The following is a 16,858-nucleotide window of genomic DNA, read 5'->3' as shown; positions in this document are numbered from 1 at the left end:
AACCTCGATTTTTTGGCGATGTGACATATTGGACCGGTCATTGAAGGCGAAGTGATAGATGCCCTCGATACTAGACTGTTGTTAGGCATTCAAGGCACTTTTTGACCGCTACCTCCCTTTCATTCAGCTGAACCCCAGCAAGTTTCTATACAAAAGTAGACTACAGTGCCAGTCTGATAATATCCAGTAGGATTAAACAAACGTATTGGACCTCGGGGCCCTATGCAGCATACAGGCCAGAGAAAGTCGTTACTAAAGCTGCTACCTTATGCGCCTCTTTCTCTATGCTACCTACCCAGGTGTATGATCTCTCGCTTATGATCACCAAGGTGATTGCAGATATGGGCTGGAACGACTCGGCGGCCCGACTAGTTGTTCATCAAACGTTCTTTGATCTTTTGTACTGAAAAGAGCCCATATATACCTGGGACATGCGGATCTTCTTTCCCATACACCGTGGACCTCGGGAAGAGCCCAGAGCTGGTTCCAAACACACCTGTCAGACGTTGACCAAATAGCTCCCAAGGTTCTTCAACCAAATGGATTCAGTGAAGTCCACGGGTTATTTATCTCACGTTAGCTGATGTTCCAAATCTTGAATTTGGATTTTGGGACGACTACATATACTAGTGATCCACAGAGTCCTATCAAGATCACACAAGGGTTGGTATCTGTTTGCTACCCAGGTGATATACGGAGTAGCTCGTCACGAGAAAGTTGGGATGCAAAAATGTAGGCAAACTCAGTCTGTGCATTCGACGAATTTTGTATAATTAGTTGAACCTACGCCGTGCCCAGCTTCAATAGTCCGAAGTATACAATATCGAGTTGTACTTGAAAAGAGTACAATATTGAAGGCTTGTGCTTACTCCCAAGTGGATACCCAGAGGCTACTAGCTCCAAACTAGCCAGACTAGCCCCAAGGAAACCCAGGAATGCTGCCGTGTGCACGGCCCAAATGCCTATCCCAGTCGCACATCAATTGCTAGTATGGACGAGATGGAGTAAGAGGATCGAAAAGAAAACGTGGCTTATTCCATCCATTCCTCTCTCTTTGGCTTATTCTCGCATGTGGGTTTCACGTTGATTATCCCACTCTGAAACTTTGTACTCCATACTCAGTACAGATTATTATCATGCGTATTCCACGATTATTCTGACAGGCCGAGCAAACCCCGAGGGCTCATGCTTTGCACCTGACTCGATCTGCGAGGTGATCTCATTCCCGAGGTCTGAATAATATTGAACTTTATTGCATCATAACCCCCCCGGATCTTCGCGGTATTGGGGAGCCGCGATGCCGAACTTCTCCGTGCGAGAGATCCGATATACGCAGATCCGACGGAACGAATCGATGGAACATGAGTATTTGGAATCCAAAAATGTTGGTGGGCATTGTCTTCCGTGTCTGGTTTTTGGTCCGATGATTTGGAGAAACTTGGGAAAATCGAACAATTCCCAGTAGTGGGCGACCCACACTCTACCGAGAGCTGTTCCATGGATCGATACCTCGAATTAAGCTAAGCTAACCCTGCGCAGCTGTGACACGCTCCGGGTCCCAACCGGACCATGGATATGGGTACCTCGACCGTAGTACTGGGTCTCCATGTGACGACATCTCCATGGACCTCGTATTTGCCTCCCGTAAGATCATGAGTTCTGCCTGAAGATTTGCCGCTGGGAATTTTGGGAGTGCTGGTGAGACGAGGTAGTTGGTCCCGATTCTGAACAAGGCGATCGCAAGTGTGTACGGAGTAGAATGAGAATCGTGAACCGGTAGATTCATTTAGATGACAGCTCTCATAATCGTATATAAACATCGACACGCGTAAATGATAGACATGATATGCAAAAGCAGAACCGACGTTCGTCGCGGATTGAGCGCAAAGACAAACATATAGGGGGGTATTGCAATGAATGAACATAGACACGATGACCTCCCAGTGATAAAAAACAAACATATGAACAGATATATACGGAACTTCAGCGGGTGCGCTTCGAGTAGCCCCCTGAGTTCCCATTGCCAGCTGCTGGCCGTTTTTGTCCGGATCCCATCGCGGCAGCTGAATTGGCAGATCGTATCAAATTAGCAAGATTGATGAGATATTGCTTTGGAGCACGGTTGACCTCGAGCTTGCGAAGAATGTCGTGTAGCCGTTGGTCGAATTGGTAGAGGTCCAACGGCGGCAGTGCATTTAGCGCGTGAAGCACAAAGTGCCGCGCGTCTGTTTCAGAATCGGTCTCGATCGAACCTATAAGCAAATGATAGAGATTGCGCTGGTCTTCGTCTTCGCCGTTGAAGGAGTCGCGGAAGCGATTGTGTTCCAGGGGATCATTGTTGCGAGCCACGACCCACTCTAGCAGTGACACAAGTGTCTCGCCGGCGCCCTCAGTTCCATGAGGACTCCGAAGTGCGATGTTTTCCGCGATCCTAGAGACCGAGCGCTGCAGTTGCAACGCGACCTCGTTCACATCCATGTATCCATCCTGGCTTGTAGGGTCTCTGTGTGGAGTCTCCGTTGAGCAGTATTGATCGAAGTCGGACAGAAGTCGACGGGACCGGGCTTGCATTTTGTCAAAGTAGATGGCTGCACAGGCGCCTGGCGGCATTACCTTCTTCAGGCTCTCAAAAACCGCGTCGTCGTGCACTGCTAGTCGAAAGATCGTGGCATCAAAGTCTCCCTGAACAACACATTGCTCTGCGGTCCTTGCTTGCTCGGTCGTCTCGTTCAAGTCTTGCCGGAACTCTTCAGGAAGGGTCTGTTTGCTGAACGCAGAGAAGATGTCTCGGACCTTTTCAGTTCGTGTCATCCCTCTACCTGAGCCGTCACTTTCCTCCTGTAGGTACTGCCACCTGAGCTGTGTGGCAACTGCCTCCAGATTGCCCTCCAAGAGACCCTCCAACCGCGGCAGATCTGCCGGGCGTCCGTCTGGAGCCAGTGCCACCTCCCTCGTTTGACGCTCGCGGACGAAGCAGCCATGAAGTTGGTCGACGAGCCACTATTCAGGGGTAGCGTTAGCCCTGAAAACCCAGTTGCCTGAACTCACTGCTTTCCAAGAGTGTACTCACAAAAATGTGCTGGCACGCCACGTCCGGGTGGCTCTGAAAGACTGAGCAAGTACAAGTAGACGGGTCCGAGCCCAGATGTACCCGTGGGCGATCGAGGAGCTCGAAATCATAACCGGCGGAGGTGTTACGACAGTTGATCACGTCGAAGCTGCCGGTCAAGCCCACGAGAGCCCTGGCTTCAGACTCGGAGTCCAAGTGACTCAGGTCATAGGTGATACCAGAGGGGGCCAAGATCGAAGTGCTGGTCGATTCGGATTCTTCTTCGTCCTCGTCCCCTTCACCCTCGCCGCTAGAACTCTCCACCGAAGAATCACTCTGATCAGGGTCACTGTCGTCGGAAGGGTCCGGCCGCCCCGCGTGGGTAGGCAGGGCCGTCTGATCAGGCATATTTCGACCGATGGACAGCCTGTGAAATTGCCGTGTAGGGGCGGTCATGGCGAAAAAGAAAAGGAAGCTTCCTAGCCACAAGGCTTAAGAGGGGGAGATGTTCCTGTCAGTACTCACAGAGTTCTTCCGACCCATGGACGGAAGCGGGTACAGTGAACCATGGAACGGGCTTCCCTGGCGCCCGCTTTAAATAATTAGGCCATCACTTCGAATTTTCATGCCGAGCTTGGACTGCGCAACTTCATGCTGTAATTGCATCGTCCTTTTTTTTTCTCTCTCGCTGCCAAAGGGCTTTTTTCTTTTTTTTAAAAAAAATAATAATAAATCCTAAATCATATCGTCTTTGTTTCCACCGGCGTTTAGTGGGTGATGATTGGGTAGGTGGCGAAGAGGCGGGAATTTGAGGCTCAGTTTGGGGGACCGCAGGATGGCAAAGGGATATGATGTCTCAACAAGGCCGCGCCGTTTCAACTATGCTTGGGATGACCAGATTGATCAGCATCGTGCGGCGCACAGACGTCCACTAAAGGGGGATCTAGTGGAATGAAAGATCTGGGGTCTTCCAAGGTTGGTGGCTGGGACCCGAGCACACATTGTCGGCCCCGGGCCATGGGCTACGGGGATCTGATGCTGTTTGCCTGTTAAAGTGCTGCGCAGTGACAGCAATTTGCATGTATATGATCAACAAGGAATGTGCGGTGTAATTGAAAATCGACCTAAAGTTCAACCCGGCATGTTGATCCTCAATATTTGCGAGACGAGGGTTCTACAACAGTTGCCCAATGTAGAGCTTGCATAGCGGAGGATGCAAATTAGACACTGTTGGCGCCCTCTTGAGCTTAACCAGGGAACCCGGAACCAACAGCAAATCTCGGGGGAAATTTGGGAGATAATGCGCCGTCCGGCACCCCGTACCAGTGTCTGGTGTACAGGGATCGTCGCCCGAGCAAAAGGAAATTCGAAATTCGAAATTCTTTCGAAGCTCCAGAACGGTATCAGTAGGATCCGCCAATGGAATGGGCCCTTTTTTTTCGTGGGCTAGTGGTGCTTGCATGTTCCGTGGTGGAGAATCGCGATGCCATGATTCTCGGATAGGTCGGTAGCGGTAGCCCAAATGCTCTTTTGGGCCCAGTGCCGCCCCCAGTTACTTACTTCCACGAGACCACCGTGCATCAAAGAAAAAGTCAAAAGGTAAACCCAAAATGCGCAGGAGCTACCCTGTAAAACGTGGCCAACGTGGCCAACGTGGTCAAAGATGACGGTTCTTAGCGTATGAGCAGGGGTAGCTGCTTGGCAGAATCAGTCGTACGAGTATGAGACCCTGTTAGTATCCCAGTCTCTTATGGCGATCCCAGCCGACAAGAGAGAGCCTGGGGCACGCATGGCCTTTGTCTTCGATGCGTCATCAGTTGACTTGGGGCGTTGAGAACTCGGTGATAGCGAAGCTCTGCATTGCATATCGCGCAGCAACCAGCCGATTAGATCACCACGGAGTCCCCGAAAGAAAGGTCAACTCGGTCTTGAAAGGGCTCTCAGGGTCCTGCGCAACAGGCCCCTTCGGCCGCAAAGAGCTTAGCCCGGGGCTGATAACCACACACCAACCCAGGACGCAATCAATCTGCGCTCAGCGCGCAGCAGACTGCAGCAAAGACAGACCCGTCAGTTTGGGTTTGATTGGGGTTGGTGCGGGCCAAGTGCTCCAAACCGGCCGGGCTGCGGCCATTTTTGACTACGCAACACGGCTGATCGGCGGTATTTGGCGTTAAACCCCCCAAGCTTGGCTGTCGTTTACCAATCGCCATCTCCGGGCGCCTAATTTGTGACTCAGTATGCTTGATCGCTCTCAGAGGCATAGGGTAACTTCCACTTCGAGCTTGGTTCGATGCTTCGGAGATGTTGTCTGTGCGCTCATGCGGTTTGGATCACTTGACTGATTCTGGCCCCCGGCGCGAACACTGCCATACTGCCATATGCCACAGCGAAGAAAGTTCCCTCAGCTTTGAAATTTGGAGATTTCAGCTGTGAGGTGAGAATGGTTGAAAGTTCATGATTCGAAAACAGCAAGACACGCTGGGCGAGGTTGAAATGCGAGGAAATCCTTTGTGTAACTGGAAAAATACTCCGTCGCATTTCTGAAATCTGAGCTCAGACTCATCGTTGATCTGCTGCGTCCACAGGTTTGATTCAACCTTGAAAGCCACTGGATTTACGCATGTGTTATGGGCTTAAATATCATGGAGGACTGTGTGAAGAGCCTGGCTGCGCGAAAATGTTCAAATCATTCCACCCTAGTCTTCATTCATCTAGCACTGCATAAAGTGGGTATCAACTATGGAAACAACAACCCAACACAAGTGGAAAAGACAAGCCAGGTGATATATTGAGAAAGAAGAAAATTCGTAACGTCATGGATTCTACTCCCTACACTGCCTGCCTCCACATAGAAGATCACTGATTTCTGGAGGCGTTACGCTTTTTGGCCTCCTCCAGCGCTCTGCGAATCCTCTCTTTGTGCCCGGAGTCCCCATCCTGAGAGCTTAATGGCGTTGCATTTGCTGGGATTGGGGCGGTGCTTGAAGAACGGAGGCTGAAGGGAAGAACTACATCGGGAGAAGGGCTTGTCGGCGCAGAAGCTGGAACTGGAGAACGACGAGCTTCGCTTGGAGGACTGTTCCTCAGGTCAAGTAGCAGCTTCTCGACCATAGTTTCAATCTTCTTGGGCCCCTTCTGGATACTATGCAACTTCGAGTCTAGCTCACTCTGCATTTTCTCGTCTTCTTTTTTCTTCTCATCTGCCAGCCGATGGAAGATATCGGGATCCGAGGCTGCATATCGCGCCTCGGCGACGGATACCCCGTAGTCCGCGTCGTTGAGGGCCATGTCTGCTTCCCCCGAGCTGCGCAGGATCGCCTCCGAGTCGGCTAGCAGGGAGGCCGCGAAGGTTGCTGCAGATTTGAGGATCTGTTCAATTTCAGAGTCTGACAGACCGGAAGCACGGAGAGCGGCGGGATCTAGCTGGACTGCTTTTGAGGCAACTTCGTCTAGGAGACTTTGGTTCATGCCTAATCCGTGCAATATAGCGTCATCGAAGGAATCCATGAGTCGGTTAGCCCGGTCATCGCGATCCTTGTAGGCCTCCAAAATGTTGCGCCTTTCCATCTGGTCGAATTCCGCATCTAGCTTTCGCAGGTTGGGCATATCACCCATGAAGACGAGCGGGCGTCTTTCGGCTTTCTTTCGGCGCCGCTCACAATCAAGCGCAATATCGAGACGTTTCTGGAACCGGATCTCAAGCTTGTTGTGGATCTCGTTGACCATTTTCATGGTCACAGAAGGGCTGGACTGCCGCTCGCTCGCTGACGACTTGGACTTTTGATCACGGTCAAGTTGATTGAGGGCTGAGTCGTACGATTTTCGAAGCTCCAAAATATCGTTCTTTAGACCTTCATCCAAAGGGTTAAATACTTCGTCGATGAAAGATTCAACTTCACGCCGTTCTTCTTCCAGTTGAACACGAGCCTCGGTTTGCCGGAACTCCTCTTCCAGAGTATTGATATCTGCATACCCGATCGATTTTCCATTGAAGAGATCATCAATTTGCTCTTCGGATTCTTCTTGGCGCAACATGCGTTCTTGGTCGAGCTTTTTCCTTCTGGCTGCTGCTGCTTGTTCCCATCGATCAGTGGATTGTTGAATGTAGGAAAAGTCGTCAGAGAATCTTCTAAGCTCTTCCCGAGTCGTGATATGCCAAGAACTTTCAGACTGTTTGTCTAAAGGTTTCCAAACGATAGCACGTAAGTCATCTACAAGACTTTGGGGTCGGCTCTTCTGAAGGGCTTCTGGCAGTAATGGGAGAGGCGTAGCTTTTCGCTCTGCAGGGGTGATGTACGCAACGCTCTTGTGACGAATGAGCCCAAGGAAGGTCTCATCACGTTCATTCGTAATCGGGGAGATAGCTGCAGCAGTGGAATTTGATCGCGGTGCGGGTGCCGGTCCATTTGACATGATTCGTCCATTAACAGCCGCCTGTCGTAGATCTGAATAGGCTTGGTAGGCCGGCCGATCAAATTTGAGATCATCGGAGCCTCTCTGGGGACCCTCAGTATACTGGAACGGCGTGTATATGGGACGAGGTGGATTTGTAGCCAGAGGCTCTAGGACTTGCTTTTGCACATCCGCGGAGCTGGGAAACGAAGAAGTTCTCGAGATGCCAGTCGCAGGTTCTGCAACTGAAGGTAGTTTCGACAGCCTGGGTAAATATTGCGAGCCCTGCCGCCCAGCAAAAATGGGCCGACCGCCTGAGCTGTACTCACTGCGAACATCATCTGTGTCTTCATCCTCCGTTGTTGCTGTCCCCGAAAGGGGGACCTCTGCTTCCGATGCCACCGGTATTAGCCCAGACTCAATAGGGACTTTTGATGAGCCCCGGTTTGACATGGGTTGAGGAGTGGAGTCAAGACTTCGTGCAGGCGTCTGGGTGACCTCTGGTTCATGTTCGATGTTGTAAAGGATCTCCCGCAGCTTCGTCTCCTTGGCCATGAAGGCTGTAAATATCTGGTAGCGTTCTTGATCCAAATCAGCCACTGCCTCCTTGCGTAGCATGGCGACAAAACGTTCCAATGATGATTTCGACCAAGGGTCGAGATCCTCGAAAGGATCTGGGTTTTTCGACAAGGCTGCACTTGGGGGTCTTTCCGGCATTTGAGCAGAGGTATCAGTGGGCGATCGCAGCCTTTCCGCAGATAATGGGTCGGCATGCACCTGTGTGCGCTCAACCGGGGAAGTAGTACGGTTTGCCGGGCCTACACTGTGTGCCCGATGTGTCGGGTCTGCATACACAGGGGAAGTCGTTTTCGCGGCAGGCGATATTGGCCGAGCCCATGCATCCATCACACTATCAATGGTGTTGGTCCGACCTGCCATAGCCATGGCAGGCTCGGTGCTATCCACGCGGACGATTGCAGGCGGCGCCGGGACACCTTGTGATGTACATGGACTAACAGGAGAGTTCGAGCTGTTTTGCCCCGACTGCGTCACGCTTGAAATACTGCTCGCGAATGTTCCATTTGTATCTGTCCTTGGGCGGAAGTGTACATCAGACGCGTTGGTCGCGGGCCCATTCGGCATACTCGAAGGCTCGGGAAATGGCGCGAGCTCTTCAGGCGGAGGCGTCCTACGCGGTGGGAACCAGGCTGCATCATCAAAATCCCCAGGAGACGGACCAAGGTGCTCCCAATCTGATGGTGTTCCTGGTCCCAAAGCCGACGCGCCCGCAAACGAGGTGTTTGTGTTGACCAGAGGGGGCCGAAACGCGTAAGACCCTGTCATGGCAGCTGGTCCTCCCCCTTGCGCAAGCAATGGCGGCCGCGCTGGGTGGCCATATTGCTCTGCTGGTGCATGCTGACCTTGGGGGATCTTCGGCGGCGGCGGCGGAACGGCTGGTGTTTGTGTATATGGAGGCGGGGTGGAATGAATCACGGAAGGCTGTGTACCAAAGGAGGCACCACTATCTGGACTGTACGGGTGTGGTTGTTTCTGCAAGTAAGCGTGTGGTTGCTCATTTGTACTTGAAGGTCGAGGCTATGCGACTGTTAGCGTTCCGCGGTGGATGCCTGATCAGTTGGACTCACGGGTAACGGGGGAGCGTGATGTTGATTGAAGCGTACTCCCCATGCGGTTGTATCCGTGCCGGAACTTGATGCCCCTGGGTTTGAGATCGGTCCATAAGTGGCCGGTGTGTATAGAGCTGGCGGACGCGGTGGGGGGGAGGGGGTTGAGAATGCGGTTCCTGTTCCTGCGGGAGTCGCCATTCGGGCGAGGAACGATGGGGCCCTGACTGACCATACATGGTTCAGGTAGTCAACTTACTCGAAACTGAAAGAAAGAAATATTGAAAGTTAAGAGAACCTTGGAAAGGATGGGATCCTGCGGGTCAGCCCGACACGGCGTGTACAAAGGAGGTCATGGGAAGACGGTTTCCCAGGTACTTCGAAGTTCGAACGTCGCGACATGTTTACCTATGCAATATCTTCTACGCCTTCTATACTTCAAGCACCAGTAACTTACACACACTTCATCGTCTCAAATATGCATATTCAACGAAGTATACTCGACAACGGATCTCTTTGTCCGGCTATCGCCTTTGAGTCTTTTATGACCCATCTTTATAGTTTCTTTGTCTAAACCTCTTTGAGGTCTTTCTTTCGAGGTCGGAAACTGCGAGAGCCAAATGGTTTATAGCATGGGACGAAATTCATTTTCGGAGAAATCATTCGTCTGAATTCTCTGATCTTGATACTCGCTGTCCTTGATATACCAAACCCACTGATATGTCCTCCTCCGCCGCCACCGCCGCCCCCGAAAAACCGGATGGGCCATCGTACAGAGCTATACGTGCACAATATGCCGGCAAGGATATCATTTACCCAGCTTATTTCCCGAAGGGTCCGCAGTTACATGATCAAATCAAACTCGGTGACCCCTTGACCAAAGACAATGCATTTCTTGCACGTCGGCTCTGGCAAGGACCTGACACTGACCTTGGAAATGCCTGGAAAGCACACACGGACCGACCATATGAGCGGGCCCAGGATGACATCCTTGACATGCATGTGCTGGCACACAATGTCTATGAACATCTGATGAGCAACCCGTTTCTTCCACTCTCGCGCGAGGCTGCCCTTGCCAATTGGAACATTGAAGGGCTCAACGTGACCTATGATGGTGTTCAAGGCCTGGATGGACTACGACAAAACATTTTTGTGAATGGTCTCAACGTTCAAACCCCAGAGGCTTGGACTATCCAAACGCTCAAAGCAGAACTCGTTGCTAGGGGTCTTCCTGTAGCTGGTCACAAGGCCCAGCTCCAAGAACGGCTTTTGAACTTTGAACTCGATAGAAAGATTGGACTTATGAGTCAAAGCGACCTGGGCCACTGGGGCATCAATCGTGAGAAGACGCCCGTGATTTCACCGGCCAGGAATACGGCCTTGTCAGCACTTGATATGTATACCGCAGCGGTAAACCTGAGTCCATACAATCCCACTTACTGGACAAGCCGCGCATACTGCCATTACATGCAGGGCTTCTTCGACCTGGCCATAGGAGACGCCTACCGCGCCCAACTTCTATGTGAAGTGTTGACGACAGCCCTCAAAAGGAACCAACGTCCAGGGCTCTACACCCGGGTTTGGGATGCCATTCAAATGCATCTGATGGCTGGGTGTACAGATGAAAATATACCCAGTGAAGTTCGGCGAATGAGGGGTCCCAACGGTGTCAACTATTTCATCCCGACATTGAGAAACGCAATTCACAATATCATCAGTCTAAGTCTTGTGGCAATGAACTGCTGGGATGACTTCCTTGCTCACATGGAGGAGCACCGCAACAGGGTTCTCTCCCACCGCGATGCGGAAATCCCTAACCAGCGCCAGATAGCTGTCATGCCTATCATAGACGACATGAAAAGCCGGAGACTTAAGCCTTCAGCGGACAATCCTCCTCTTTATGGACACGAATGGGTCCGAGGATGCGTCTCTGGCGAGGCTCGATATCCTTATGAACAAACAGATGTGAATCGTGAGGCTGCACCTTTCATCGCAGCGCTAAACAGAAATGTCTTCACCTTCAGCAGAGATGCCGGATTGGCAGCACGCCCGTGCGAGGTGAGACCAGTGGTCCACTCAGATGGGACTTCCAATGGGCTGGGAGTCTTCGCTGTTGACAACATCGCGGCAGGAACAGTCATCTATGATGAAGAGCCTGTCATTCGTGGAAACCTTACACCCAATCTTTTGGATCAGGGCCATTCCATCACCTCGAGCGTTTGGCCTCACTGTGATAACTGTGGCCTGCAAATTCCACAGGACCAAGTAGCGCACTTTACTAGGAATTGGGAGTTCATCACAAACCCAGAAATGGATACCGAGCTTCAACATCCCCTCCCTTGTCCATGCTCGAGCCAGATAAATACGATGAAAACTTGCATTCGACACGATGGCCTACCTGCTCCATTCTTCTGTGCTGGTAACCAACTGAAGAACCGGGGAAGCGCTGATTCATGCTTGACAATTGCGACTCGGTTGTTTGCATTCTCAGAATTCAAGGATATTGAATGGCGCTGGCTACACGATGCTATGAGAGCCAACATCACAACGCACGAAGGTCAAGATTACTTCGAATCTCATCATGAGAAGCAGGGGACTGTACTAAGTCTATTGCTGAAAAGCGTGCTTGAGATAACGCTGCACCGCCGTGAGCAAGATCCCAATCTTCTCGCACACGAGATAAACGAGCTATTGATGCTCGAGAGCGGCGCTGATGCTAATGAACCATGGAGCCGGAGCTGGTTCCCCTTCACCATGTCTGGCAACATCCGCGTACCTTTCGACATTCTTTCTGCGCTTGGGGTGGACATCTTCCGTGATCTTTCATTTGACACATGGGTTCTTCAGATCGTGCTTCGGAAACTGCACATCAATGCCGTGCCTTGGGACCTTGAACGGCGGTCTAATCATGAAATGTTTACCGCGAACGATGGACTGAAGGAAGCACCCCCAGCAAAAGCACAGGAAGACATGAAGAAAGAGACCAATGACTTCAATTTCTTACTGCCATCCCTTAGAAATCTCTACTTGTTTCCTGGACTGAGTATGTTCAATCATACTTGTCGTCAAAGTGAGAATGCAACCTGGGGATTTGATTCTACCGTTCCAAATCGAGTAGTTGTTTACGCAACACAAAATATCGCTGCGAATGACGAGATTCGTATTCCTTATCTGAATCTTGGTTTTCCTGGTGCAGCCGACGGTACGGAGCTCAGAGAGGCCGTAAGACTCTTTGGAAAGAACTGCAGCTGTGTCCAATGTGTGCCGCTAGCTGGAGCAGGAGCAGGACCTGGACCTGGACCTGGACCTGGATTTGGACCTGGATTTGGACCTGGATTTGGACCTGGATTTGGACCTGGATTTGGAGCAGGCGGTGGACCTGGAGCTGGGGCTGGACCTGTAGCTGGGGTTGGACCTGGAGCTGGAGCTGGCGGTGGACCTGGACCTGGACCTGGATTTGGATTTGGAGCAGGCGGTGGACCTGGAGCTGGAGCTGGCGGTGGATTTGGAGCAGGGGCTGGACCTGTAGCTGGGGCTGGAGCAGGATTTGGAGCCGGTATAAAACCTGGTGTTGGAGGTGCACTAGGCGGAGGCGGCGATGGGGCTGCAAGTGATATCCCGGGTGGTGATGGTTCAGCAATCATGGAAATATCCTCAGAATCTCAAGACAAGGAAATGGGAGAGGCAGAGGAAAGAAAGAGCGAGGATGTGAATATGGAAGAGGCTTGAGTGAGTTATAGTACTTGTGCTTGTAGCGAAATTTGAAACTGGAATTTCTTCCTTTGAAGTAAGCATCCATCGCGTGTCTTGACCCGTAACCGTAGATATACTACCCTCGTGTGCTTGGGCAGCAGACAATATCTAGGAAATTCATTTGTCAAACCTTGGAAAACATCAGATTCTACAAACCTACATGACCTCGTCAGTTAATGCTCTGCATGAGAATGATAGCCCTGAGCCTTCCAAGGTTAATATGGATCCGCCTGGACAGGTTTGATGGATATGTATGATGTCTCATATTTTAGCCTTAGAATCCAGTGTCGATAGATTCTTAGTCCAATCCCTGGAAATGTTTGATATCAATAGTTACCCAAATCGCAATCTAGGCATCCAGGGATGCCTCGTTGATGTCTGATTCAGTGGAAATTCATGTGTAATTTGATAGAAGTTTTCTAAAACAAATCCATTATATGCATACATAAACAAGCAGACCAAGTTAGATTTGTAAAGTACATGGGCGAACAGTGTTAAAGGAAATCCTCAGCATCCAATGTACACTGTCGAGCCTAAAACACAAGATAGAAAGCTGGGGATAAGACAAGAAAAGAAAAATGCAATATAGCCTTTAGATTAGGCAGATGCAGAGCGGTAACGACGACCAAGCTTCTCCAGCTCGCCGATGATCCCGCCACCAGACAAGCTCCACTTCTCTCCGACCCACTGTTCAGTGATGATGTCGCGCACGAGACCGCTGCGAGCAAAGTACTCGTAGAAGCCGCGGGCCTCATCACGAGTAAGACCGCCCAGGACTTGCACCTCGAGAGGGCTGGTGGCTTTGTCGAGGGGCTTCAAAAGCTCCAGGACACGCTCATCAACATCTCTGTAGGCTGCAGGGTTGGGGTACTTGGGGTCGGAAGGACTGATGCCAGCCTGACGAGCAGCCAGGCGGTCCAGAGCAATATTGAAGGCCACGGGGTTGGGGTTGTTTGAGGCTGAAGTGGCATAGAGAAGCAGACCGCCGTTCTTCAGAGAGTCACCTTCCTTCAACAAGGACAGGAAGTGCTTGACGAAGTATAGGTCATGAGCATGGATCTTGTTATAGTCGGCATCGCGGTATTCACTTTCGGTCATCCAGTGGGCCATATCATCGACGGTAACAAGCATGGGAGGACGGGGCTCAAAGTCCTGCTCAAGTCCCTGGGCCGGGGCTGAGGCAGTGAGCTCAGTCCAGAGAGCTTGGAACACATTCCAAGAAATGGCGGGGTCATTGAATCCAAGCTTAGCAAGATCCTCGAGGGTCGCTCCGCGTGCGAGCTTTGGCAAAGACGGGTGCTTCTGGGACACCTTGAGCTTGGCCAGGAGCTCGCGGTTGGCCTCAACAGTGCGGGTCAGCAAAGCTGATGTAGCATTGGGCTGGATGTATTGCAGAGGCTTGGTGCCTTCCACTGCGGTATAGGCGGTGTTGGCGCATGTAAGTTCGCGGGCTGCATCGTGAGTGGGTCAGCAATGGTTCGATTGCACTGAACAGTGTGTTTTTGGTTTTGGTTTTGCCAAATACTTACCATCAGGAACAGTGATGACGACCCAGTTTTTCAAGAATCCAATTGCCATAGCCTGGAGCAGGTGCACACTCTTGCCTGAGCCCTTAATGCCGCTGATGATTTTCTTAACGACCTTGCCCTTCTTGGGGGTCTCTGTCTCCCCAGAGATCTCCTCAAACAAACGGCCCATCTCAATGGTATCGCGGCGGAGGACGGTTCCAGGGCGCCGGAATATGGACCAGCCCTGCTTAGGCTTGAAAGCTTGCACAGCTCTCAATTGATCGATCATGGGCAGAGGAAGTCCAAGAACGCTGCCACGGAGACGGGAATCGACCATTGTCTCCACAGAAAGATCGTTCATACCCTCAACCTCAAGGGCATTGGGGTTGCTCAGGACAATGCGTTTCCTCATGGCTTTGCGCTCGCCAGGAGCCATGGAGCGGCCACCACCACCACCACCGCTACGCTCGGGCCTCTTCTTCTTCTTTCTGATGCTGGCAGACACTCGATGCTTCTGAACAGTTTGAGAGCTGGTCTTTTTCTTGGGCGGTATGCCATATTTCAGCGCGGTGGAATGGAAGGGGGCGTTCGAAATCCGGGGTGTTGCGGACGGAGTGAGTGCTTGCGGTGTGAGCCGGAGCCTCGAGAGGCAGTTCCAGCACCACGAGGAGGCCATTGTGGTTGTCAGGGGCACCGGCGTGGCCAGTGATAAGACAACCAGGGCTGGAAAAGAAGGTGGGTGGGAATTGAGTAGACAAAGAGCAAGTCTGTTTGCCTATGATAATTTGTTGCGATTTCCCGCTGAAGAGACAAAGGCGGTCTGGCGACCTCCTTAGTCATGGCAGAAAAAAAGCGCCTTTGATACTGATAACCAACTTTTTTTTCTCGAGCTGATATTCATTTCGAATCTCAAAAAACCACAATTCTTGTGTCGTGATGTCTGATACTGAGATGGGAAACACCGCGCCCGCTGCGGCTGCGTCCAAGAACGAGAGACTGTAAGATCCCCCAATCCGACGAAACAACAGCAAGCAAAAAAATGCGCAAAATACAAGTACTAACATTATGGCTCCAGTCCCATTACCGTGTCTAAGCCTACTCCTTACACATTCGACCTGGGCCACCTGCTCGTCAACGACCCCAATCCTCTGGAGATCGACCCCAATGAGACCCTCAACACCTCACTGAAAGCAACCGCCCGCGACGGCGTTCAAGTCCTCCTCAACCAGCTCTTGACCACCTGTGAAATCAAGTCCTCCGTCTCTGACGGTGTTCTCCTCACCCTGCCTGCCCCCAACATTCACCTCCCCCGGCACAAGCCCCTCCCCACACCCAAGGCGCCCACGAAATGGGAGCTGTTCGCGCGCAAGAAGGGCATTGGCAAATACAGCCAGAAGCCCGGTGCCGCCGGCCAGGCCAAGGAAAGCCGCAAGAAGCTTGTCTACGACGAGGCCAGTGGCGAGTGGGTTCCCCGCTGGGGTTACAAGGGCAAGAACAAGGACGACGAGAACCAGTGGCTTGTTGAGGTTGACGAGAAGAAGTGGAAAAAGGAAGAAGAGGCTGCTGCCCAAGGATCTTCTATCCGTGGTATGTCGCGCACTGAGCGCAAGGAGCGTATCAAGCGCAATGAGCGTAAGCAGCGCTCTAACGAGAAGAGGTCGAACCCTGCTCGTGCGAAATGAGCGGTCTTCGAGTGATGGATTGACTTGTCTCTTTCTCTTACTGCTACTACTTATCTGGCCTCGGCTTTGTGACTTTCTTTCTGGCGTTGGGGTTGGGAGTCGAATGATTTTCGTTATGTATTACAGACGAAATTTGGCTCTTTGGCATTGTTCAAAGTCTTCTGATATTTCTTTGTACCCTGTGGTTGGGATCAACACTCTCAGCCTTCGAAGACGGGACTTTTCAATTTGTACATGACATACCATGATTCACCAAAAGCACTCTTATTACATCCGTCAATACTTAGCATATGCGAAAGCGTTCTCCGTAGTTTGTTCTATTGAGATTATGCCTAGATCACTGCAACAAAGAGTCCAGATGAACTAGCTCGAACCGAAAAAAAAATAGCCTTCCCAACTCTAGTATACAACCCTCGCAATGAGAACGCCCGCAGTAAAGAGAGAATCAGTTCGCCATATAGACCAAATTGACGAGACACAAACAATAAGACAAGCATGAATAGACCAAAGTCAACCGCAGAGGGGAATCTGTAGATGTTGCAATATCAAAAAGCATAGAAAGAGGATGTGCGGCGCTTCCAACAACAGACAAAAAGAAGAGATGGATGGGCGGGAAGAGGTAAAAAAGAGATAGGAAGGTGGACATGGATTGAGAGGGATAGACTTGAGTAAATGGCATATGTAAATGCAGCCAAGTGCCCAACTTCAAGAGTAAATATCAGGAAAATCCATAGACATACGGGCGTGAAATGACCAGAGATCTGATCTCGACATGCCATATATGCACTTGATGTGACCAAATAATGAGAGTGCCGCCTAGATATTCAGCCAGCGAGGTATCATGTGCGA

The 16,858-nt window shown here is 51.2% G+C and overlaps 5 protein-coding genes across 5 annotated transcripts; 2 read left to right on the top strand and 3 right to left on the bottom strand.

Annotated features, from left to right (window-relative positions):
- Nucleotides 1-1,983: 1,983 nt before the first annotated feature.
- On the bottom strand, nt 1,984-3,505 carry N7506_008747 (uncharacterized protein; the record flags this gene model as incomplete). The annotated part of the gene is made up of 2 exons (XM_056958040.1): nt 1,984-3,000; nt 3,071-3,505. 2 exons carry the CDS (start codon nt 3,503-3,505, stop codon nt 1,984-1,986), a joined length of 1,452 nt encoding a protein of 483 aa, XP_056807430.1.
- Nucleotides 3,506-5,905: 2,400 nt separating this feature from the next.
- N7506_008746 (uncharacterized protein) lies at nt 5,906-9,267 on the bottom strand (the record flags this gene model as incomplete). The annotated part of the gene is made up of 2 exons (XM_056958039.1): nt 5,906-9,037; nt 9,088-9,267. 2 exons carry the CDS (start codon nt 9,265-9,267, stop codon nt 5,906-5,908), a joined length of 3,312 nt encoding a protein of 1,103 aa, XP_056807429.1.
- Nucleotides 9,268-9,786: 519 nt separating this feature from the next.
- Nucleotides 9,787-12,795, top strand: N7506_008745 (uncharacterized protein; the record flags this gene model as incomplete). Its single annotated transcript, XM_056958038.1, has 1 exon — nt 9,787-12,795. One exon carries the CDS (start codon nt 9,787-9,789, stop codon nt 12,793-12,795), a length of 3,009 nt encoding a protein of 1,002 aa, XP_056807428.1.
- A 621-nt stretch (nt 12,796-13,416) lies between these two features.
- Nucleotides 13,417-15,003, bottom strand: N7506_008744 (mitochondrial 37S ribosomal protein mS29; the record flags this gene model as incomplete). The annotated part of the gene is made up of 2 exons (XM_056958037.1): nt 13,417-14,270; nt 14,349-15,003. The coding sequence occupies 2 exons, from the start codon at nt 15,001-15,003 to the stop codon at nt 13,417-13,419; spliced, it is 1,509 nt and encodes a 502-aa protein (XP_056807427.1).
- A 260-nt stretch (nt 15,004-15,263) lies between these two features.
- On the top strand, nt 15,264-16,009 carry N7506_008743 (ribosome biogenesis protein RRS1; the record flags this gene model as incomplete). Its single annotated transcript, XM_056958036.1, has 2 exons — nt 15,264-15,325; nt 15,403-16,009. 2 exons carry the CDS (start codon nt 15,264-15,266, stop codon nt 16,007-16,009), a joined length of 669 nt encoding a protein of 222 aa, XP_056807426.1.
- Between the last annotated feature and the right edge of the window lie 849 nt (nt 16,010-16,858).

Source organism: Penicillium brevicompactum, assembly GCF_028827555.1.
Source record: "Penicillium brevicompactum strain IBT 35665 chromosome Unknown utg000006l_segment0_segment0, whole genome shotgun sequence".
Taxonomy (NCBI): Eukaryota; Fungi; Ascomycota; class Eurotiomycetes; order Eurotiales; family Aspergillaceae; genus Penicillium; species Penicillium brevicompactum.
This window is presented reverse-complemented; position numbering and strand designations above follow the sequence as displayed.